Raw genomic sequence first — 23,869 nt, forward strand, 5'->3', positions numbered from 1 at the left:
AGGCAGAGGCGGGAGGATCACGAGTTTAGGAGTTCAAGACCAGCCTGACCAACATGGTGAAACCCCATCTCTACTAAAAAAAATACAAAAATTAGCCGGGCGTGGTGGCACACGCCTGTAATCCCAGATACTCAGGAGGCCGAGGCAGGAGAATCGCTTGAACCGGGGAGGTGGAAGTTGCAGTGAGCCGAGATTGCGCCACTGCACTCCAGCTAGGGTGATAGAATGAGACTCCATTTTAAAAAAAAAAAAAAAAAAAAAAAGCTAGTACTACCCTATGAGGATGATTATTCCTGTGATGAAGACTGATTACAAATTTGTCTCCAGGGCTGGGAATAGGACTGAAAATTCTGTAAGTATTTTGTGTCAGTCAAAGCAGGCTCACACTGAGTATCTTTCCTCTTTGGTGTTTACTAGAGCACCTAACGTATTAGTCAGAGAAGAAAGACTTTCTTCTGTTTTGTAATCCTGTGACACCATTTTAGGTACAGTAGCTGGTAGCAACTCCTTGATGACCCTTCAGAATTAGGAGAATTGGGCAAAGTTGATGGCTGCTACCCATCAGAGCAGGAGTCCAGTTTATAACCGTGAATTGATCCTGTGCCTCTCTCCTGATGAGGATTTGTGTTTCTGCCAGAAGCTTTGCTCCAGGTACTGATGAAACCAAAGTTTTGGAAATAGAAAGTGCTTCCTGAGAGATGACTAGCTTTGCAACTACTATTCAAAGAATAAGTAGAGTGTGTTTTAGAAGATGAGTATTTCCCACAAATGACAGAACGTTGGACCTAAAAGGTTCTGTGGCAGTTTGGGAGGTGACAGTTGATAGTTGTGAAAGTTGTTGTATCTTTGGGATTCATGAAATAAGCCGCTTTTTAGAATGCCTTTGAAGGAACCAAGAAGTCACTGGCACTCGACTATAAAATGCTAAAAAGTTTCTGTTTCCAACAGCACACAGCCAACATCAGGTTTTTTCTTTTTTGATAAATGTGGGTGGGGTGTGATGTGGGAGAACTTTTTGTGTTTTCCTATGAGAAAAAGATAGTAGAAAATAAACACTTTGAAATGGCAAATCTCTTTCTTCCTCCCTCCCCTCTGAATCCAACAATAAAAAGACTGTGAACTTTTTTTAAATTTTATTTTTTTCACTGTCAGTATTCAATATAATTGTGAACTTTTTAAAGGAGATGTTTTATTCTTTGAGAATCCCCTTACTATTTAGATACCTCTAAGTGAGATATAGTTTAATTTTTCCAAGGGCTAAGTCAGTAATATGCTGGACAGTTGAATACATGCAGGTAAGACAAAGAAATGAGAGCTGGGTCTAGTCCAAGCCCATAAAGATGGCAGTAAGTCAAAATTCCCCTACAACTTCAGGCTAGGAACTACTAAATGCAATGAGATGGAAAGGCTACTATTCCTAAATATTTAGTATTTATTTTATTTAGTCATTGTCCATCTTATCACTTACCCTCAAAATATTCTTTTGAGCAGTAAGTTAAAGCTGTTTTTAGCTCGCAGCTGATTGACTACCATTACTCAAGCCATTTGGGCTGTTGGAACTCACCTTTAATTAAACAAGATTCCTATGAAAAACTTGAGAATGAAATCTGGTTGTAGGTATTCCTGCACTTTTGGGTTAGTCTAAGGCTGAAATTTCGCACTCACTCTGGAAAGAACATCAGAACCATTTTGACCATGTTATGCTGCACAATAAGGCGTAGGTCAAACGGTAACTTTTTTTTTTTGGTCCCAGGTGTGTTTTATTATAGGGTTTTCTGACAATCTTACTGGAAAGGCAGTTTTCATTCTGCTTGGGAATCTGGGGATGTCTCTGTTTCTAAACTTCTACAGTGCTTCCCCCACGAACTAAAGATAACAGGCCAGTAGGTTTCATTGGAACTGCGTTAAATCGACATCTGAAATGTTCATTGCTTATAACTTGATCTTATTTAATTTCTAAAAAATCATCGGTTACTAGGTGTGGCTAAGTACACACGTTTAGGAAAGGTATCTGTTTTCGCGGTTGTTAAAACCGAGGTGGGGGCAGGGGACGCACGTGGGAACGCACCAGGCACCTCAGCTTCTGCACTACAACTCCCAGAAGGCGCAGCGGCCAGGCAGCCGCTTCTGGACGAGCGTTCTCGCCCCTCGCTGGGGTTTGGTAGTTGGGGCGCAGCCGCAGTGGCTGGGCGCGGAGTGTGAGTGGCCTGAACCCCGCGGGTGACTGCTGCAGGGCTTCTCCCCGGCTGGACTGGGCGCTGCTCGAAAGCGCTCTCTCCACGCTTTGTTGGGCTCATCATGAAGCGCTTGGGCTCCGTGCAACGGAAAATGCCGTGTGTGTTTGTGACGGAGGTGAAAGAGGAGCCTTCCGCCAAAAGGGAGCATCAGGTACGGAGGAGCGTCGGGCAGGCTGGGCGGCTCGCGTGGGCTCCTCCCCGCGGCGCTGGCTCAGTGCGAACCCGGCGAGGGCGGCTGGGCGCGTTAGACCTGCCCTGCAGGCCAGGAGCCTCTGTAGGTTTCGCTGGGTAGGTTTGGGGTGGGAGTTCGGTACGCCCTGAGCTGTTCCAGGTTCTTGTACTTTTCTTAGTCGTAAGGGAGAGAATTTGCGAAAGGATTATCCTGATAAGGAGATTCAAACTTGCCCTCGCGAGGAAATGGATAACCCACATCTACAGCATGTTCCTTTCTTTTCAGGTTAGCATCTTTTGGGGAAACCCCCTAATCAGATAATTGCCACATTCCAAGCTTTACTGCTTTTCAAGAGTGCAGTAAGAAAGGGTGGATATTAGAAGACTTGCTTTACCTGTTCTGTCCGAACCAGTGGCGGTGTTGACAGTAGCCTAATTAGGTCACTGAAGTTCAGACCTCATATTACCAGTAATTACTTAATTTATTCTAACTTTGGTGTTCTCATCTCAAAGTTTTCTATTGTAGCAACGTGTTTTCCACATAGTGTGCCCTCGGTAAATGCTAGTGAGTAACCTATATTTGGGTAATTTTTTTCATATCGTACTATAAAACGTTGTAGTCTTTGATCAGTAGAATGCCCAGTGATTAGTTGGGTGCTTCCCAGCTTTGCTGATTTCAAACAAAACCAACATGTCCATTGGAAATCCACCTCACTTGAGTTTCATAATTGGCACTGGCTTTTCTTCTGCACTAAAACTTATTTAAGGCAAAGATTGCCCTGTTATCTTTAGTCCCAGCTTCTAGGACCTGGCACGTGGTATGCATTGGATAAATATTTATTGAATTAAAGAATGAACCCTGGAATCATTTCATGCCAGTTTTCCATTCACCTTGATGCTTTATACCTTATAGCATCTGATCTTTTCATTCTTTCTATTACTGTCACTGTTGTTATAGTTAATATTTCATGTCCTGCTCATTGCACCACCTAATTGGTCTTACTTGCCACTCGGAGTGATCATCACTGTGTTCTTTCCTCGTCAAAATGCCACAGTTATTACTCAATGTTTGTAGCAGTAATTTTTTTTTTCTTTTAGCTGTAACAAATGTAATCCATATGAAACATTATCATCTGTTCTAGTATTTCACTCTACTGTGATTTTCAACTTCGTATGTTGGAGGGGAGTAGTTTGTAACAGTATTCTCCACCAGGGAAAATAAGCAGCCCCTTCTCTTATCTCTCTGCATTAAGAACAGCTTACAGTATCGTTTATAGCATAGCATCCACATTCTTAATTATAATTCAGGGCCTCCCACTAATGAGGCTCAGTCTACCTTCCATCCTCCTCAAAGTTAATTCTCTGTTTTAGCCATCTATTTCATCCTGTGAACATATCAACCACAATCCTGCCTCATATTTTTGCTCAGACTGTTCACTCTGGATCATCTCTAGAATGTTTTTAATTTCTCAAGTCAATTCTTCTCCATAAAATCTTAAATCAACTTAGTCATCTCACTGATTTCCCCTACCCAGAAATTGTAGAGGGCCACTCAATCGATACTCACTATTTTAATACACGTACCTTGTTTTTCCAGTAATAGTCTAAAGTCTTTGATGACAGGTGGAAAAGGAGAACTTTGTGTACCCCTCAGTGTCTCTCGTGTTGTCCTTTGGACATGTCAATAGCAAAGAGCAGATGATTGGTTTTTATGGAAGGAATGTTTATACTCATCAGGAGCTGCATGGGGCAGAGTAATCTTCCCCCCATAGGATCTTTGATAAATTTAGATACACACACACTGCTATTGGACCGGACTCTGTGGCTCTACTATCCTAGGTTAAATTGATATCCTTTGATACCAGCGTCATAAGTTAGTGAAAACCAGTTGTATTTTCAAAGTATTGAATCCCTACTAGACGGTTATATTTTGAAAGTATTGAATCAATACTAGAAGGGCCTAATTTCTTAGTTTACCTGTTTGAAATAGTGCATTAGTCTTAAGCTCACACACAGCAATATGTTTATATTGTACAGTGTTGTTTCACTTTGTAAGATGATGTTACTTCAGATACAGACTGTAGAAGTGGCATAAGTCTTTTTCAGAAATGAAAATGAATTATAGATAAAAAGTTCGTAGGAGCCCAAGAAACTGTCTTTTCCTCATCCTTGGTGCCCTTTTTCTTCCTGATAGTAGAAAAACTATCAATATGTAAACATCTCACTACTGATAAAGCTGAAAGGGACAAGGGGTGAGTACTCTCAAAGCAAACAAACTCAAAAGGAAAAACAAAAGGCAAGTGATTCTTGGTAGTTTTAACAGTGAAGATTGTTAGGGGAAAAACATGAAAAAAAAAAAATCAGCTTGAAACCTTGAGTACTCATTGTGCAAAGACATAGAACTAAAATGATACTGAAGTATACTGTATAACATCTCTAAGATGCCATAGTGGGCCAGCTTGTGCTCTCAGCAGGGCCGTATTTACAGGAGTACTAATATGAGGTCTCGCCTAAGAGGTGATGCCAGCAGGTTTTACTCCTTTTTTGTATTCTGCCTGCATAGTCTAGGACAAGGCCATTCACAAACTAGATGCTCAAATTTTGTTGAATGAGTTACCACAAAGATTTTTAGATCGACATAGACTCCTGAATACAACTTTCAAAGTAAACAATTCATCAAGCTACATAGGGATGTCAGGTAACTGTGACGAAAACTATTGTCAAAGTGAAGCCTAACTCAAGAGTCAAGAGATTTGTTTTATAGAGGCAATTTTTCTTTTGCCATGTTGAACATTTTTTTTTTTTTTTTTTTTTTTTTTTTTTTTTGAGACGGAGTCTCGCTCTGTCACCCAGGCTGGAGTGCAGTGGCCGGATCTCAGCTCACTGCAAGCTCCGCCTTTGGGGTTTACACCATTCTCCTGCCTCAGCCTCCCTAGTAGCTGGGACTACAGGCACCCACCACCTCGCCCGGCTAGTTTTTTGTATTTTTTAGTAGAGACGGGGTTTCACCGGGTTAGCCAGGATGGTCTCGATCGCCTGACCTTGTGATCAGCCCGTCTCGGCCTCCCAAAGTGCTGGGATTACAGGCTTGAGCCACTGCGCCCGGCCATGTTGAACATTTTTTAAGTAAGTAAATAAACCATAGCTGATATAGCTCAGAAATTTAAGTTCGTAGTACTGTCATGTCTAATAATATAAATCACTATTAATGGTAGGAAACTATCAGGGGGTTAACTTTCAAGCAGATCATATATTTTCTAAGAGTATTTGTTGAACTTTATGATGATACATCTGAAGATCTTTAGGATATAAAACTGAATCAAGGGTAAAATTGTTCTGAAAATTAAGATGCTTTTAAAGTCTGTGATCTGTAATGTTTAGACAGAGATGCAAGCTCTGTGACAATGAAGGTATACTAATGACAATTGCTTTATGAAAAGGATGAAAATCACAGTTTTTCAACCTATGCTTACAATAGCAGTTGTTTATCATGCAGTTAAGGAGGAAAAACATGAAAAAAGTAAATCCAGAAACCATTTGATTTCGGCTCTTAAACTTCTTGGTAGCAAATAGAAACTGATGTCAATTAAATTGAGAAGAATGCACTGAAAAAGAGACAAGAAGTATGCCAAAAGGTTCTTTGTAATACGTCTGAACGGTGATGACATGGGTGATTCATTTATGCCTTTGTATACTTCATTTACAAATTTTCTATAATGAGCATCTATTAGCTTTGCAAGGAAAAAAGGTGAAAAAAGGCAAAAACAAAGTATGAACTATCTTCCATCTATTTTCCCTGCTCCCTGAGAATTTTGACCTGAGACAGGAGTACATTACAACATCCTTGCTAAGACTCCTTACAAACCAAGTCTTAATTGCAAAACAAGTTTTATAAATCACAAACATGTTTGTGCTTATAAAAAAGGGGGAAGATCTCATGTATTGAAGAGCAGATTGACTCTTGGGAAAACTGAAAATTATGATTGAAAGATACTTGTATTGAACTACCAGAAGCACCTATGAAGTTTGAGTTAATTAAACATACAATCTAGTTTTACCTTCACTCAGATCCAGACACAATGGCTGCCTTGCATTCTTCAGACACAGCAAGAAACCTTACCTTTTGTTTTTTTCCTCAGATATTTGCATGGTATTCCCTTGCTTCAAGTTTGGTCAAAGGTTCCCTCCTCAAAGTTTCCCTTTCCACCGTATCCAAAATAGCACCTCATCCCTCTTTGCTTTATCCATTTGTTTTTAGCACTTGCTTGTCATAGCTAACATTATATTATGTATTGTGCTTCTTTTGTCTCCCTCATTAAAATGCAAGTTTCACCAAAGGCAGGTACTTTTTTGTTCACCTCTGTATTTCCAGTGCTGAAGACAATGCCTAATCTTAGGCATTTAGTAAATAATTGTCAAGTATATGATTAAATATACTGAACGCCTGTGCTAGGGATGCAGCATTGCAAAGAACAAAGGTGGATTAAAAAAACGTAAATAATTACAGAATTGTGTAGAAAATCAGGTGTTGCTGTGATAGCACGGAAGGGAGGGAACGATTCGGAACTTCACAGAATAAATATTTTTAAATCATTCTGAAGGATGAACTGGAGATCATCCCTTAAAACTAATGAAATTAGGAAGATTTCAGGTGAGCGTGTGTGCAAAGACATAGAGGCTATCTATTTTAAACCGGTTTTCTCTCTCTCTCTTTTTAAGCCATTTAAAGTTTTGGCAACTGAAACTATAAGTCACAAGGCATTAGATGCAGATATATACAGTGCAATTCCAACAGAAAAAGTGGATGGAACATGTTGTTATGTTACTACCTATAAAGGTAAACTAAAACTATAATATTTACTACAAATATTACTTATTTTTTCTTAATCACTTTACAGTCTATCTGAAATGAGGCATTTGCTCTTCATAGACCCTGGGAAACCTAAGTATAGTAGCAAAACAAAAAGGTCACAGTTGTTATAGTTTACTTATTATATTATTGTATTTTCTTCTTGGGGGAAAAAAGGAAGGTAACTAAAACATGTACTTAATACACTTAAGGGCCCAGGCAGTATGGTGCTTGATATATATTATCTCCAATTTGTACAAGTAGCCTCTCCATTTCACAGACAAGAAAAATGAGGTTTAGCAAACTTAAATAATTTTTCCGAGACCCAATAGTAACTGAATGGCTGAACTGGCAATGGGACCTATGTTTGTGTGACCCTTAAGCTTATTCTTCCTGCACCGATTCCAGGGGCTTTATTCCTCTTGGCAGTGTCTGTAATTAATTTCACTTTCATGTAGTTTAAAAGGTAGAAATGCAAATAGAAATTGTCAGTCATTTTAAGAAGAAATGTATGGAAAAGAGATTTTTTTTTTTTTGCGATTATTTTTGGATGGTGAGATTACCTCTCACTTCCAGAAAAAAAATAGCATCTGGACACATTCCTGGGGCAAAAAATGGACATCTGGACACTTTCCTTGTATCAGGAAATTTATTCGGAAATGCAGTAAAATAACTGGGCTAAAGCATACATAATATTTACCATCTTAACCATTTTTAAGTATGCAGTTCAGTGGCATTAAGTATGTTTACATTATTTTGCTATTATCACCACCCTCCATCTCAAGAACTGTTTTCATCTTATAAAACTGAAATGCTACCCATGAAACAACAACTCCTTATTCTCCCACCACCAGCCCCTTGTAACCAGCATTCTACTGCCTCTATGAATTTGACTACTCTAGGTATTTCATATAAGTAGAATCACACAGTGTTTATTTTTTGTGACTGGCTTATTTCACTTAGCATAATGTCCTTAAGGTTCATGCATGTTGGTTGCATGTATCAGAATTTTATTCATTTTTAAAGCTGAGTAATATTCCTTTGCATGTATCTAGCACATCTTGTTTATCCAGTCAACCATTAGTAGACAGTTGGGTTGCTTTCATCTTTTGACTATTGTTAACTAATGCTACTGTAAACAGGTGTGAACAGATATCTGAGGCTGTGCTTCCAGTTCTTTTGGGTATATAGCCAGAAGTGGAATTACAGGATGATATGGAGATTATAACTTTTTAAGGAGCCACTATAGTGTTTGGCCTAGTGGCTGCAGCCATTTACATTTCTACCAACAGTGCACAAAGGTTCCAGTTTTTCAGTTTCCTCACCAGCACTTATTTTGTGCTTTTTTCTGTTTGGATTTTTGTTTTTGTTTTTGGATAGTAGCCATTCTAGTGGATGTAAATGAATTGCATTTTTTATGTTTACTGGTAAAAAAGAAACAAAAGGTCCATTGAACCAGAAATGCTAACACAGTTTTAATCTGGTTCTTCATATTATTTATCTGGATAGCTAATAAGTAGTACAGAATATCTGGACCAACGTATAGCAGTTTCTTTATAAACCTTGGATTTATATATTTGAGAAAACTGTAAAAGATTTTTCAGACTTTGATGCCTATTAAGAAAGTATAGTGTGTATCATTATGCATGAGGATGGCAAACTGGAGTAGAATTTAACTGCTAAAGTCAAGTCACAGAACCCAAAGTGACAGTGCTTCCAAATCCACATTTATTACTGCTAAAGGATACACAATATACCAATGGCATTAAAAGATGTGTATTATAGCCAAAGACTGTCTCACAGCAAGGAGTATGGAGAGGCCAAGTAAAAGCTACTATTGTTCCCTGCTTTAGAGCCTTAGCAGGACACATTTTCTCAGATCAGGAACCACTCATGTGTGCAGGCAAACACTTTGGAACCACAGAATGCAAAATGGGGATTTTTATATTTTTGCTGGTCACGTAGGTCGGCATCTTGCTGCTAAGTAACCAGCTTCAACAGCAGAGCCCTCCAGGGGTTTCAGACCAAGCTATCAGGCTCACTCCTACCAATAAAGAATACTAGCACAGTGCCCTGCAACTCTCAGATCCATGAGTACAAATCAACATTATTAGTATTTTCATGCCTTGATCAGGGGTCAGTGCAATGCAGAACAGCTCAGCCTAATTCTAGATGTGTCAGAATTAACCCTTACAGCACAGTGTTATGTTTGGGGGGGGTGGGGTGAATACAGTTATCTGGTTATGTTTCCATTTCGTAGAGGTATCTTCAGTTGTCCATAAATGCTGCTTACTCATAAAATATGACTATGCAGTGTCCTTATACAAAAGATAATATATTTACTTTTTGTCTCATCCCCCTCATTCTTTAACCAGAGAAGTAAGTCTTCTCATAGCATCAGGTACTGCTAGGTGGTCTATATTCTTAGACTGCATATTTCCCTTTGTCTTCTTTGAGAAATTAGCCTCCTGTTTATTGAAAAACTCTATTCTGAAATGTCTTTCAAGAATAGTTTTGTTTGCTTCATACTTTTCCTTTTGTTATTACTTTTTTAGATCAGCCATACCTTTGGGCTCGACTAGATAGAAAACCCAACAAACAAGCTGAAAAAAGATTTAAAAATTTTCTGCATTCAAAAGAAAACCCAAAAGGTTAGTTTTTTTTTAAGTTTTCATGTTTAAATAGCTGAAATTTGTGGCATATTTATTGCTGTGGTATTTCTGTACATTATATCCTTCTGTATAATTTAAGCAACTTAGGAAAACTATAATTTAATATTTTTATATATAAAAGGATATTATTGAAAATACTGTAAAATATTTTCCTAATATTTGTCACTATTCTTTATAGTATGAGTCTATTAAAACATACAGATTACTGCATAGATATTGAAATGAGTGACACATTTTGTGTAAGAGACAAATGTGTAATTTTATAAATCAGGTACAAATCTCAGGAAATTAACAATTTTAATTATTAAAATGCTTTTAAATATCTGTAGTAGATACACATTGTATATCTGCATTCATGTATATATGTTTATATTTGTATTCATAGTATATTAAAAATTCATAATCCAATACTTAATGGAATATGGTTACTTTAGTTCGACTGTTAAATACTGTATACAAATGGCATATATGAAATTGAATATTTAAATTGTTAGTACCCTAATCTTAAGTACAGTCACATTGTGGTGATAATGAATGGAGAATAATTGTATCACACCTGATACTATGAGGTTTTAGTAGCTGTTCCCATTTTGTGTCTGTTTAGTATTACATTTTTTAAGTATCACCCCATACAATATTATCTCTTTTTAATTTTTTTTAGAATTTTTTTGGAACGTTGAGGAGGACTTCAAACCAGCTCCAGAGTGCTGGATACCAGCAAAGGAAATAGAACAAATAAATGGGAACCCAGTGCCTGATGAAAATGGACACATTCCTGGTACCATGATATCTCTTCTAATGCAGTTTTGTGTTTCCTAGTAAAAGGATCAAAATATCCATTCAATCAGAAATTATAGAATTCAATTTTAATCTGGTTCTTCATTAATATGTATAGTATAGAATTTCTGAATCAAATTTATGTAAAGTCCTACATTTTATATCAAAGATGTTTCATATTAAGAACGTCCTCTTAGGTTTAGAGTCTTTTCTAAGATGGATATTTTTTACTAGTTGTAGTCTGTGACAATAAAGCGTCAAAAGAGAATAGCCTTGAGGCCAAGTGCAGTGACTCACACCTGTAATCCCAGCGCTTTGGGAGGCTGAGATGGGTGGATGCTTGAGCCTAGGAGTTTTAAGACCAACCTGGGCAACATGGCAAAACCCTGTCTCTACAAAAAATACAAAAAGTTAGCTGGGCATGGCAGTGTGCGCCTGTAGTCTCAGCTACTCGGGAAACTAATGTGGGAATCACCAAAGCCCCAGAAGTCGAGGCTGCAGTGAACCATGATCGTGCACTCTAGCCTGAGTGTCGGATTGTGACCTTTTCTCAAAAAAACAACAAAAAAAGAGGGAATAGCTTCCAAGTTCTTGTCAGGATAGATGAGATTATCTAGTCTGAAATGAGATTTCAAGAAGTCTATACCTTTAGATTAGGGATGGAAAATTTTGCAAAGGTATGCTGAATAGGAAAATATCCCAGATTAAGGTTATAGATTCTCAACTGGCATGTCTTGAGTGCCCATTATGTGCAAAGTCCTCCTAGTTTCTGGTAATACAAAAATGAAGGTCAGAACCGTTGTCCTCTATGATCTTTAATTAGACATTGGGAGAAATCAACCAATAATAGTATGATTTAAGAACAGGAATGAATATATCAGGTACCACCGGAGAAAAGAAGAGGAATTCCTCATTCAGCTTGTGGTTAGTGGAAGGTTCCAAGAGGAGTAGACGTCTGTACTGAAGCTTAAGGACTAGAAAGTCAGCTGACAAGGAAGAGGGAAGATCAGCTTAGGCCAACTCCCAGGAAGAGGAGAGGGCATGGGGTATTTCGGATACTTTATATAACACTTCATTGCAGCTAGAATGTTCAGGGTATACGACATCATGAAGTGGCTGTAAAAGTTGAGGCTGGAAGTGTGGTGGGCTCAGATTGTAAAGGCCCTTTTATTCTATCTAAAGGAGTGTGAAGTTTATCCTGAAGATAATGATTTTTAATCAGTTGTACAGCAAAAGCATATTTAAGTTTTAGAAATAGAACTATGATAAAAGTGAGTTGGATTTCACTGGAGGCGTGGTGACCAGCAAGTAAGTTATTACAGTCATCTAGCATGAGTAATGAAGGGAGCCAATTCTGGCAACAAGAATGAGAAAGGTAATAGCAATAATATTCAATAAATGTGTTCAGTATATATTGGAACATTTTAATAAACTTGGAACACGTACCGCATTATGTCTATTGTTCCTGAAGCTTGAGAGAAAACTTGTTTTATAGAAAAAAATGTAAGTGCTATGTCTTAGAATAGTGCTCAGTTCTTACTGAATAAGGGTGAATTGTCTAGTAAGAGAATGCTAGGTGCTCTGTAGTGAATAACAGGTTAATTCTGCAGAATAAAAAATGAACCCTTGTGATTTTTTAAAAAGTAATAAACTGTTAACTTTCCCACTGAGTTTTTAAAGTAATACCTCTTTGTGATAGACACCCAGAAAACATGGGAAATTTACAAAAATAGAAATTACATGTAGTTTCAATCCAAAGAAAAACAATCTAATAACAAATAATTTTCTTCTTTATATGATAGGTTGGGTACCAGTAGAGAAAAACAACAAACAGTATTGCTGGCATTCCTCTGTAGTTAATTATGAATTTGAAATTGCCCTGGTACTAAAACATCATCCTGATGATTCTGGACTTTTGGAAATTAGTGCAGTGCCACTTTCAGATCTCTTAGAACAAACACTGGAGCTCATAGGAACAAATATCAATGGAAACCCATATGGTGAGTGAAGCCTTTTTCTTGTTCAGTTATTGTAACTGTCATTTATAAAGAGAACTTTCTAGGGTCAACTTAAAAAACATACATACAACACTAAAGAAACGACTAACAAATTTGAGTTAGTTTCCTAGGATTATATCCATTTCTGTTAACTTTATATTCACAGAAAAATGAAACCATTTTATTAATCTAAAAGGTTGATTTTTATCCTCATTCTTTCCTGTAATAACATTACACAACTATGTATGAAAAGTAATGACTCAGTTGTAACCGCTTTGCTTTTTAAAATTCAGGTGAGTTGAGTCGAATGATGAAAATGCACTTTTCGTGGTTATTATAGCATCAATTTAAATAGCCAAGGGTATAAAGTAAGTAAAGTATTGGCAATGAATACCATGTCAAATATCAAAATATATATCATGATGAATTGAGTGCAAGTACTGAGAGCACTATGGGTTACACCTTGCTGACATGGGGATGGGAAGACAGACCTAAGGATGCTAAAGCTATAATAGGAAAATCCTACATAGAGATCAAAAGTAGACTGCCAGGTGTAAAGAAGCTAAGATGGTAGTTAGACAAGTTATCAGAGATACAGTGCAGCTGTTTGGCAAATGTTGAAGAATAGTTGAATGTGACCAGTGCCACACTGGTACCAAAGGTTGGTAGACTTTTTCTGCAAAATGCCAGAGTAGGTATTTTAAGTTTTGTGGGCCACCCTTCTGAAAGGAGCTATAGACAGTACTTACATGAGTGGATGCAGCTGTGTTCGTGGAAAACTGTTTACAGAAAGCGGTATCTGTCTAGACTTGGCCTACAGGTCATAGTTTGTTGAACCGTGGTGGAGAGTACGCCAAGGGGGAATTTAGAGTTACTGGAATAAGGTGCCAGTGCACTGGGTTGTATTCTTTTTAAGGAAACCAACCAGCTTTTCTACCTTTATTCCTAAGTGTTTCAAAAGACTTTATTTGAAGAGGTACATTTTCTAGTTCTTTCTGCAAGTTCCTTTAAATGAATATGACTAATGGCAAATTTTCCCACCTAGGGCTAGGGAGCAAGAAACATCCATTACATCTTCTTATACCACATGGAGCATTTCAAGTAAGAAATCTACCTTCATTGAAGCACAATGATCTCTTGTCCTGGTTTGAAGGTTGCAAAGAGGGTAAAATTGAAGGAATAGTATGGCATTGCAGTAATGGCTGTTTAATAAAGGTAATGGCAAAAATAGCTTGGGTGGGGTTATGTCATCTTATATTCCCACAGCAGAGTAGAAGTGATACTAAAATTCTCTCTACAAATGGCAGCAATTAATATTTGCAGTAAAGAAATTTAATTTTCTCATCCCACATACTACCATTTTCTAAGAGGTAAAACAGTGTTTCCCGGTGTGTATTGTGTGGGGCATTGATCATAACAGGTGTGCATTAGAAATAAAGGGATACTATATATCCCCTGCGTAGAAATTCATGTTGCACAGTAGTGCTCTCTGAGACATCTTGTACTAACTTAACACAGCATCTCCCAGACTTGAGTATAGAATCTGTTGAGTAAAAAGAGTGCCAAGGTAACAGTTGATATATACAAAATGAATTATCTTATACTTTGTTCCCTTTCTGTCTCCTAGACTTGTCTATTTGATTTCTCACAGGTACCTGAAATTCATAATATTCAAAACTGGACCTAGTTGTAACTCTCTGACTCTACATAATTCACTGAAGTAAAAACTTGGATATTAATTTTAACCCCCCTTTTCATTACTTCATGCATCCAGTTATCAGTTCCTAACAGTTCTAATCTATGTACTTCTTTCCAACCAATTAACTGTTAATTTTAATTTAAGCGAAGATTCATGCTCTGTCATATCACCCTCCAAAAACAGTATCTTTCAGTTTTAGTCCTGTCCCCTCCATTCTTCACAAACGAATGAGTGTATTACTTTCCTGCATCAATCTGTTCAGTTACATTAAATATTCATGATCTGGCCCCTGCTTAATTTCCCAGAACTGCTCTCCACCTCTGTCCCCACAAACACACACATTGGGTTTGCTCTAACCATATTTACATGATTGCAATTAGAGCAAAAAAACTCCATTCTACCACATAACATTCCCTTCAATTAGAATGCCTCCTTGCCCACATTTTTCAGGTAGCTAGTCTATACTCAGCAACAGACTCTATGATTCATAAAATTCTATGGAGCCCCTGATTATATTCCTGGCATGTTTCCAGGTGCTGGACATACACAGTCAACCAAACAAGGTGTCTGCCTTCATGAAGCTCACATTCTAATGGGGAAGACAGACAATAAACAAATATGTAATATGTCAGGAGAAGAACAGCTATGAAAAAAAAAAAAAAAAACTAGGGTAAGATAAAGTGGAGTCTTACACAGTGCCTGGCAGATAGTAGGCACTCAAATATTTCTAAGTGAATGAAGATAGTATCTGTATGCTAAACCTAATACCTTTTTTCTCTTTCAGGTCCATCGCCATCATCTTGGCTTATGCTGGCCAATTCCAGATACTTACATGAATTCAAAACCGGTTATTATCAACATGAACCTGAACAAATGTGACTCTGCCTTTGATATTAAGTGTTTGTTTAATCATTTTTCAAAACTAGATAATCAGAAATTTGCTAGACTCAAAGATATAATATTTGATGTATAAAATGCAAATAAAATTAGTTTATCATTATATTCTAATCTTGAATATTCTACCATGTTTAAAAATATCTCAAGGTTCCTGTTCATTATGAAACATCAATATGTCTTCTACCATTTGTGAAGAAATGAATTTTCCAGTTTCAAGTACCTATTCAAATTTTTATTAAAAACTAGCAAATTAATTTTAATCTCTAGCCATAAAAACATAAGTAACGGTAAGCTCCTATACTTGTACAAAGGCTGGATTCTCTCCACTATACTGAGTAGTAATTTAAAAACAAAATTTAATGTCACTAATTTTCAAAATCAAATAGTTGAAGCTCAATTTAATTTTGCTAGATATTTAACAAAACATATGGCTCAACCTCATAACTTATATGTGTGTATGTCTACATCTGTATTTATATATATCATAGTTAGGATTTGAGAATCTTAACACATGTATAAATAAGTATATATAAACTCCAATTTTAAATATTAAAATTACTGAATTTACCCTCATATTCTTTAAAAAACCTAATCAAAACATTGTGAATGTAGAGAAATTCACCAAAGCTCATTGTCTATTTGATGGCCGTAACAAGTCTTCAAATATATGCTTTTATAATAAGTTGAAAATTTCATATAATTTTATTTATTAAGAATTCCAATCTAAGTATAAAAGTACAAGGTAGTGAGAAGGAAATACTACAGTTCAGAGAATTGCTTATTTCCAGGTATATTTTAACTTATAAAGTTAATAAATAGTTAAATGAAACGAAGTTTATAGGTGACCTTCAGTAAATGGGGAAATTAACAGGACTTTCTTCGTCATCTTCAAACTCTTCAGAAGCAGCAACAGGGCTAGTTAACTCAACTCCCAATTGTTCTGAAAGTTTTTTTACCTTCTCTTCTAAGAGAATATTCTTCTTCACTTCTTCCTTGTAATTATACTTAAGATCTTCAATTTCTTCAAAAAATGAAGGATCAAAATTTTCCAGTTCTTTTTTCAGCTTTTTTATTTCCTCCTAATAGAAACATTATATTTAAAAGTTGGATATAGGAAATATACATATTTTAGGTTTGAACTGTGAGATTTAATTTTAAATATGAAAGCCAAAGTATTCCTGAATGGTCGAATACAGCAATAAAGGCAGAAAAATTAAGATTTTTCTTTGTTCCATTGTACAGTGTAAATAACTAAGTTTTTAACTGTCAAGTCCAATGATCTATTCCGTAAGTTGTGTTCTAGTCTTTGACTAAAATTTATCATTTCTTATAGTGGGATTTAATCTTTCTCTAAAAACATGTAAGATCTTCTCAATAGAGTAATCAATCAAAATTAGATTTTGCAATTCATAACATTGAAGTTAGTCTGGTTAAGAGTTTTGGTTTAGACTTCATTTATATCTTTCTTACAGATTCTAATTTTTAATGAATAATCAAGTTTTCATAAAGTTATTAATATGATCAGGGAAATCTTTGGGACTTCTGACAATTAGGCATCGGTGAAGAGACAATTCACGCCTTAGTGACTATTTAGAATAGCCAGTGATTACTAGCTGATTCTCATATCCATGCCTTTTTGTCCTGTTTACAGTATTAAAAGAGGTAAAACATAGCAAATATTTTTTTAAGGGAACTATAACCTTAGGATTCCTGAAAATAATTTCAAAAAAAAAAAAAAAAAACTAAAGACACTGTTGCCAATGTGACCCAAAACTTAAGAACATACTAATGGCATATATTTGTTACAATTAAAAAATAAATTTACTATTTAATCCTATGTTGAGTCTGAATTTTTTGTTAGCTCTTATTTAATAAATATATTAGGAATAGTCAGATGAACATAATTATAATTAACTTTGCAATATAAAGGTCAAATATAAGATGTTATTACATGAATTTTTTAGGATACGTACTGAAAACTCGAAGATGGTAATGAAAATAGTTTTCAACAGCTATTTTCACAAAATGATACTAAAATAAATATTACCTTCAAATGCTGCTTTTCTTGATCTGACATTTTGAGCTGTGTCTCTAGATCTTTTACTTTTTCCTTTAGTTGATCAGCATCTGTCAAAAAAGTTATACAAGTTAAACTCAGCTTTTTCCCACTACGAATGAGTTCAAAGTAATGGATTTGTTCTAGAGAACAGAGATTTGTTTTATGAAACCTAGAACCTGGAAAATACTGGATTTTATGGCTGAAATACTTAAGGATGTAAACACTTGATGCTACCTCCCTCCATCAAGTATTGTAATTTCATAGCAGGCAAAAAGAGGTTATTTGCTAGGTATTAGAAATATAGGCCAAGTTTTTTTTTTCTTTCACATGACAAATTTTACACGGAAAAAATTCTAAAGCCAGGAAAACTTGTTAGGTACTAAAAGTACAACAGAAGAAAAGCAGACTGTTGTGTAAGGGGCTATAACCATAAGCTGGCCAAATGCTCCCACTATCCAACACAGCATTGGCTATTCATGTGGGTTATTACATGTTTACTGTGCAATTACTATGTGCAAAATGTGTCATGCAAGCTGTGTAATACAAAGATAAGACATACATAGCCCTGATACTTTGGTAGGAAAACAAAAGTCTACAAATACAGCACAAAAGTTATTTATTGGATTTACCCTGCAAGTTAGCATACCTCTAACTTTATCAGCAGGCAAATACGGTTTTTGCTTTAATGCTATCTTTGCTAGATACCTCTTTATAATACACTACATTTAATGAGTCAAGTCATATTTTACAGCCATTGAAGAATAAAATTCTAAAAGTTTGAGAAGAGGCAGCAAACATTTTCATGGCTGGGACAAGTATCTTTTTTTGAGACAGTCTCACTCTGTTGCCCAGGCTAGAGTGTAATGGCACAATCTCGGCTCACTGCAACAACCACTGCCTCCCAGGCTAAAGCGATTCTCCTGCCTTAGCCTCCCTTGTAGCTGGGATTACAGGCAAGCACCACCACGCCTGGCTAATTTTTATATTTTTAGTAGAGACCGGTTTCACCATGTTGACCAGAGTGGTCTCGAACTCCTGATCTCAGGTGATCCGTCCGCTTCAGCCTCCCAAAGTGCTGGGATTACAGGTATGTGCTACTGTGCTGGGCCTGGGACAAGTATCTTAAAAGTTATCTTACCACTTATATAGGAAAGTGATTTAGAATTTCCAAAACAGTTCTGGTTTGGTTTTAAGCCTTAATCTTAGAAAAATGACAGGTAATCTGTCTACTTCACATCAGAGAGAAGGAATTTTGAAGGCTCAGAAATTTCCTTAAGAAACTGAGGTTTAGAAAGATTAGAGAACTATCTATGGCCATACGACCCTTAATGCACATGCACCTGATCTCTTATCTCAGAAGTTAAGCACTGTTGGGCCTGGTTAGTGTATGCATGGAAGGAAAATTATAAAATTTTCCTAACATCAACAGCATTAATACTGTAGTCTAGTACAAACCAAGCAGGCTGCTATAAGGCATATTTTGTGAGTATTTAGTAGGTACTTTTAGTTACCAAGACGTAGCACAGTATAGCGGTTAAGGGCTAGGAATGCCAAGGAGCTGTGGAGTGTCATAGATTTAGATTTTAATCCTGCCTCTGCTATTTCCTAGCTGACCTTAGGGAACCACTTTGAATCTGTTTATCACATAAAATGGAGACAGTAATACCTATCATATATGGGTGTGAATACAGAATGCTTGTAAGGCAGTTAGCATAGTGTCGAGTACAACTCACACGTGATGGCTTTTATTACAAATTAGTAATAGCACTACATACCATATTGAAAAAGCTACAAGAAATAGTCAAAGATAGTTCAGATATAAATTGGTATAATCCTTTGGAGAGAATGGCATTTCTATCATACTATCAAACAATGGCATAATAAGGTCAAGAGATTAATTATATTTTATAAAAGCAGAAACTTGGAAGCAAACTATCCACCAAAACATAAATGGTTCAATGTGCTTATACATGCAATAATACACTATAGAATTATTAAATGGATGAGACAGATTTATGAACAGACCTCAAAAGATGTCCAGGATAAACTGTAAAAGGCAAATACGCTAGACATGTGTATAGTATGAGTTCAATTTTATGTCAGTTGCCAAGAAAATATATATATATGCAAACAAAGTCTATTCTCTATCCACAGTAGTTTTGGTCTATAAAGTTAGCTCAATTAGTGAATATCAAACCACTGCTGCTAGGGGAAATATGTACAGACATGCATATACATACATACACCTACATATCTCACACATGATAATCTTAAATCCTAAAGATAACTCATCCTGGTAAATTCTATTTATTTACATAAGAAAAGGTTCAGAAGTGTTTGTGACTCTCCTAAGCCTAAAGCACTAACAAGCCTCAGAATTGGGATTCAAATCCCTTCCAACAGGCCCCAGAGCCACAGCTTCTTGCACTATGCTGTGCTGCCCTCTACCGTCTCCATCCTCTGCTCATTTCTCTATGAAAACTGAAATGAGGATACTGAGCACTGCCTTGTTGAACCTCTGCTGGGGCCATGTAGGTTGGATTATTCAAACTTTCCAAGGCTCTGTGGATGTCTGCAAATGTGCTGCAAGTGTTGATTTGGGGATTACATACACGCTTTAGTGAGCAGGTGATTTAGAAAATACAGAATCCACAAATAATGAGGATCTATTGTACATATGAACACACAAACATGTATGCGTATGTGTGATATATATGTATATAAAAATGTATGTATGTGTAGGAATGAGGAATGATCACTTTTGAATGGGAATGGAAGGCAGCCGAAAGATACTTTCTTTTACTTTGTAAAAGGAAAAAAATATAGGCAGTATTTACTTATTTGCAGTTTTTAAAAATGTTCAAAGGACTTGAAAGAGCCTATACTTAGAAACTGGAAGCAACAGATTTAGTATTCATTGCTTAGCCCTGTATTGTGATTAAATCTATAATACCCAGATGGAGAACAAAGAGAAAAACACTTGGGTACTTGCTATTCCACAGTATAAACAACACAAAGAGAAAAATGGGAATAATTTTATATTAATAGCATGGAGGAGAGACAAGAGATCCAAAACTTATCAGGAATTTGATTTTACAGTGAGACAATGATCGGAAATCTGAGCCAAAAGAAAAAAAAAAAAAAAGGTAAACCCAAATTCAAAAACTTGGGGGTAGCTAACATGTTTTTTAAAATACATTACCAGGTATGGTGCTTTCAGCTCCACTTTGGTCCTTGTTAGCTTCTATCTGATGGATTAATTCTGCTTTCTCTTTATCCAGCTGACTATTAGCTAATCTAGAACACAATGATAATGTGTTAAAAAAAACAATAAGGCAGGTATTGCTTCATAAAATATATGGGCATTTCTTATGAACTAGTGATGTACAGTAATCAGAACAAGCTAGTCTTTATCAAAGTAAACATTTACTCTCAATGCTACAATGTCACCATTCTCAAACAAAAAGCCTGGAATACAAAAGCCTTCACATTTTTCTTAATATCTGACCTGAGGTCATTTGCAAGAGTGGTTTTCTTTTCTAATGAAAGTGGGCTACAGAGACTCCTGAAAGAAAAAAATTACTTGTTCTCTTTCATTAGTATTTTCCTCTGGGAAGCTAAGGATTAATTCATTCTATGTTCTTAGAAAAGTTTAAACTAAATTACAAACTGGAAACTTATATTAGAGTTGGGTTTATCCTTTTTTCCAGTGTGTATTATGAAAAACAGAGTGATTAGCATTAGAAGGAAGAAATAAGGACCTAATAAGCCTGTTAAGCAGTAAAGTTGAAAAATGTTTGTCTCTAGTTGTAGCAATTCTGAGTATATAAAAACTAACAATTTTTATTTAAAAGAAAGAAACAAAGTAGTCATATGAACACATGACGCACCTAAGAACTTGAAGCTCCCGTTTGAGGCCTTGCTCTGTCTCAGCACCTTCAGGAACATGTTTAAGAATCTTAATCTTTGGGGACAATGAAAAGTTAGAAGATAAGGTTTGCTATGGAAATACGAGGGTTTATAAAGATACACATTTTTAACAAAGCATAATATTAAAATCTGGTTTTCAAAAGCATGCATAGGCAAATTTCTATGTTCTATTCACCATTCATTCAACAAGTACTGAGTAACTACTGCATAAATGGCATTGTCCTAGGCACAGAGGCTACAGCAGTGAACAAAATAGGTAATGTTCCATCTTGCATGGTCCTCGTTTAGTATGGAAACACAAAGAATGTGTACGTAATATGATATAATGTAATAATAGTGCCAGATGGTAGGAAGAGCTATCAAGAAAAAATAATCCAGGGTAAGAGGATAAAGAGTGATGGCAAGTAGTATAGGGTTAGGGTTAGGGTTAGAGTTAGGGTTAGGAAGGTCTCTCTGAGGAGCCTCTATTTCATCAGAGACATGAAGTCTGGGAGCAAGCTATAAGAATATTTGGGTGAACAGTATTCTAAACAAAGGAAACAAGTGTAAGGACTTAACGCTTAAACGAGTTTGGATTGTTTAAAGTACTGAAAGAAGGTTAATGTGGTTAAAACATTGAGAAAGAAACGAAGGGAAAAGTGGTAGAAGATGAGATTGGGAAGAAAACTGGGTGCCAGACCTCATATATTGTTTTGGGATAAGAAAAGAACTTTGAAGTTTTATTTTAGGGTGATGGAGAACCACTGGAAGATTCTGAGGATAGGACTTTGTGCTTTGTGATGTGCTTTATGTTTTAAAAGGGTTACTTGGCAACTGTGTGGAGACAGACCAGAAATAGAAATAGGGTGAAATAATGCAAGAGTGGAAGCTGAGATACCAGCTTGGAAATTATTGCAGTTATTCAGGTATAAAACAATAGCCTGGACAAGACTGGTAGTGATGTCTCAAGATGCCAAGAAGTGGTCAGATTTGGGATATAGTTTGAAAATAGAGACGACATGATTTAACAATAAAAAAAAGATGTGGAGAATGAAAAGAATGAAGTCGTTGATGATCCAAAATTTCTGGCTTAAGCAAATGGGTGAATGGGGTGCCCTTCAGTTAGATGGGTCTTCTTAATCAAATCCATTTTTATCTATAGAAGACAATGCAAGGAACATCCTGCGATATTATGTATTATTTTATCATGTAAAGAAAAATTACATTACTTACCTGTTCTTCAAGGTCTTCAGTGTATTTCTTAACTTTTTGTTCTCTCTCTGTTGCTTCTTTTACAAGCTGTTTAAGGTCAGTAATGCTTTGATTTTTTTTGGCAATATCAGTTTCCAATTCCTTTAACTTAGTTTCATACATTCTAAAAGTATAAAGAAAAAAAGTATAGACATGGCAAATAATTTATATCACTGATTTAAAAGTCAGTTCAAATTACCGTACTAAAAATAAGTAAGAATATCTTATTTTATTGTTTCATCTAGTCAAGGTTTCAGCCACATATTTATTTACCATTAAAAGGTGGTGGCAAGAGATAAGGTATCCCTAATTAACAGATGGCCCATTCAAAATAAAGGATTTGGGTATTTTCCAAGATTATAAACAAGGACGGAGCCTGATTTGACCATTTTAAAATTAATACCCTTTTTCAATCACAAAATAAGAAAATACAAAGTAAAATTCTTCGGAATAGAAAATTCTATATTACTAGATATTCTTAGAAATATAAAGATGGCAAATAAAAAGCTTTTCTCACATATACAGATACACATAGGAGGTATGCAGAAAAACACTACAGGGAGAGGAAAATACTGTGCAAAAGCATGGGTGAGAAAAATAGTGTATGATGGGAGAGGGATAAAGCTTGTAAAAATCTGAATAGATTTATAATCATTAAAGAAACAATAGTTCAAAAAAAATACAGACTCCAGAAAAAAAATTTCATAATTGAGCCAAACAGTTCTACTGGTTCATCATACCTAAAGAAATATAATGCTTACAATATCCAAACTTTTCCAGAGAAATGGATAGAAAGACTGCATTCTAAGTTAAAATGGCCAGTATAGCTTTGGCAACAAAATCTGCTAGGATAATACAAGAAAGGGAAATTATGATTGTCTAAACACATTCAAACAGCTTTTGATAGATCTTAGAAACTTAGATTAGAAGGGAATGTTTTTAACCCAACAGAGACTATCACAGATCTACCACAAGTAAATGGTGAAATATCAGAAGCTTACTCCTTCACTTCATCTAATTTTCTGTTCAAAAGCCACCCAAGCAGAGAGGGCCTCTCTGATCATCCTATGTAAAACTGCCCCCACATCACCCTGGTTTGTCCCAGCAGTCAGGAAAAGGCCTGACATAGAATACGTGTTAATAAGTTTGCTGAGTGAATAATAAAGCAACTATAAGGATGTCAGCATGAGCAAGACCTGTGTCATGGGTCCCAAAAGAGATCTCTCTGAACTGCTTTCTTGAGAAAGGTGTATAATCCTCCCAGATTTAAACTTTAGTGAATTTTTTTCTTTTCTTTTTTCTTTTTTAACGGATTTAGGGAACCTGGAGGTCAACGATCAAAAGGAGCCTC

The 23,869-nt window shown here is 36.1% G+C and overlaps 2 protein-coding genes across 4 annotated transcripts in view; one reads left to right on the forward strand and one right to left on the reverse strand.

Moving 5' to 3' along the window:
• The first annotated feature begins 2,145 nt into the window (after nucleotides 1-2,145).
• On the forward strand, nucleotides 2,146-17,136 carry C10H12orf29 (chromosome 10 C12orf29 homolog). Of its 2 annotated transcripts, none has more exons than XM_010371486.2 (7): nucleotides 2,146-2,388; nucleotides 7,128-7,245; nucleotides 9,813-9,908; nucleotides 10,591-10,707; nucleotides 12,509-12,706; nucleotides 13,749-13,918; nucleotides 15,187-17,136. In XM_010371486.2, exons 1-7 carry the CDS (start codon nucleotides 2,299-2,301, stop codon nucleotides 15,373-15,375), a joined length of 978 nt encoding a protein of 325 aa, XP_010369788.1. In that variant the 5' UTR covers nucleotides 2,146-2,298; the 3' UTR covers nucleotides 15,376-17,136. The 2 variants fall into 2 exon arrangements, with proteins under 2 accessions (XP_010369788.1, XP_030794719.1); XM_030938859.1 differs by having other exon boundaries at nucleotides 13,749-13,804.
• CEP290 (centrosomal protein 290) overlaps nucleotides 15,986-23,869 on the reverse strand; it is a 92,287-nt gene continuing 84,403 nt past the window's right edge. For both annotated transcript variants that reach the window (XM_010371487.2, XM_030938857.1), the window contains 5 exons: nucleotides 22,501-22,642; nucleotides 21,249-21,322; nucleotides 20,561-20,655; nucleotides 17,347-17,426; nucleotides 15,986-16,378 (listed from right to left, as the gene is read on the reverse strand). In XM_010371487.2, coding sequence (XP_010369789.1) covers nucleotides 16,148-16,378; nucleotides 17,347-17,426; nucleotides 20,561-20,655; nucleotides 21,249-21,322; nucleotides 22,501-22,642 — 622 coding nt within the window. In that variant the 3' untranslated portion in view covers nucleotides 15,986-16,147. The remainder of the gene's footprint in view (nucleotides 16,379-17,346; nucleotides 17,427-20,560; nucleotides 20,656-21,248; nucleotides 21,323-22,500; nucleotides 22,643-23,869) is intronic.

The sequence above is a fragment of the Rhinopithecus roxellana genome, chromosome 10, assembly GCF_007565055.1.
Source record: "Rhinopithecus roxellana isolate Shanxi Qingling chromosome 10, ASM756505v1, whole genome shotgun sequence".
In the NCBI taxonomy this organism is placed as follows: domain Eukaryota; kingdom Metazoa; phylum Chordata; class Mammalia; order Primates; family Cercopithecidae; genus Rhinopithecus; species Rhinopithecus roxellana.

Bases quoted from the DNA above. Each gene is read 5' to 3' on its own strand.
- C10H12orf29 (XM_010371486.2), top strand. From the start codon at position 2,299: ATGAAGCGCTTGGGCTCCGTGCAACGGAAAATGCCGTGTGTGTTTGTG. The intron at 10,708-12,508 runs GTACCATGATAT...TTTATATGATAG, and splicing joins TGAAAATGGACACATTCCTG to GTTGGGTACCAGTAGAGAAA. The intron at 12,707-13,748 runs GTGAGTGAAGCC...TTTCCCACCTAG, and splicing joins TATCAATGGAAACCCATATG to GGCTAGGGAGCAAGAAACAT.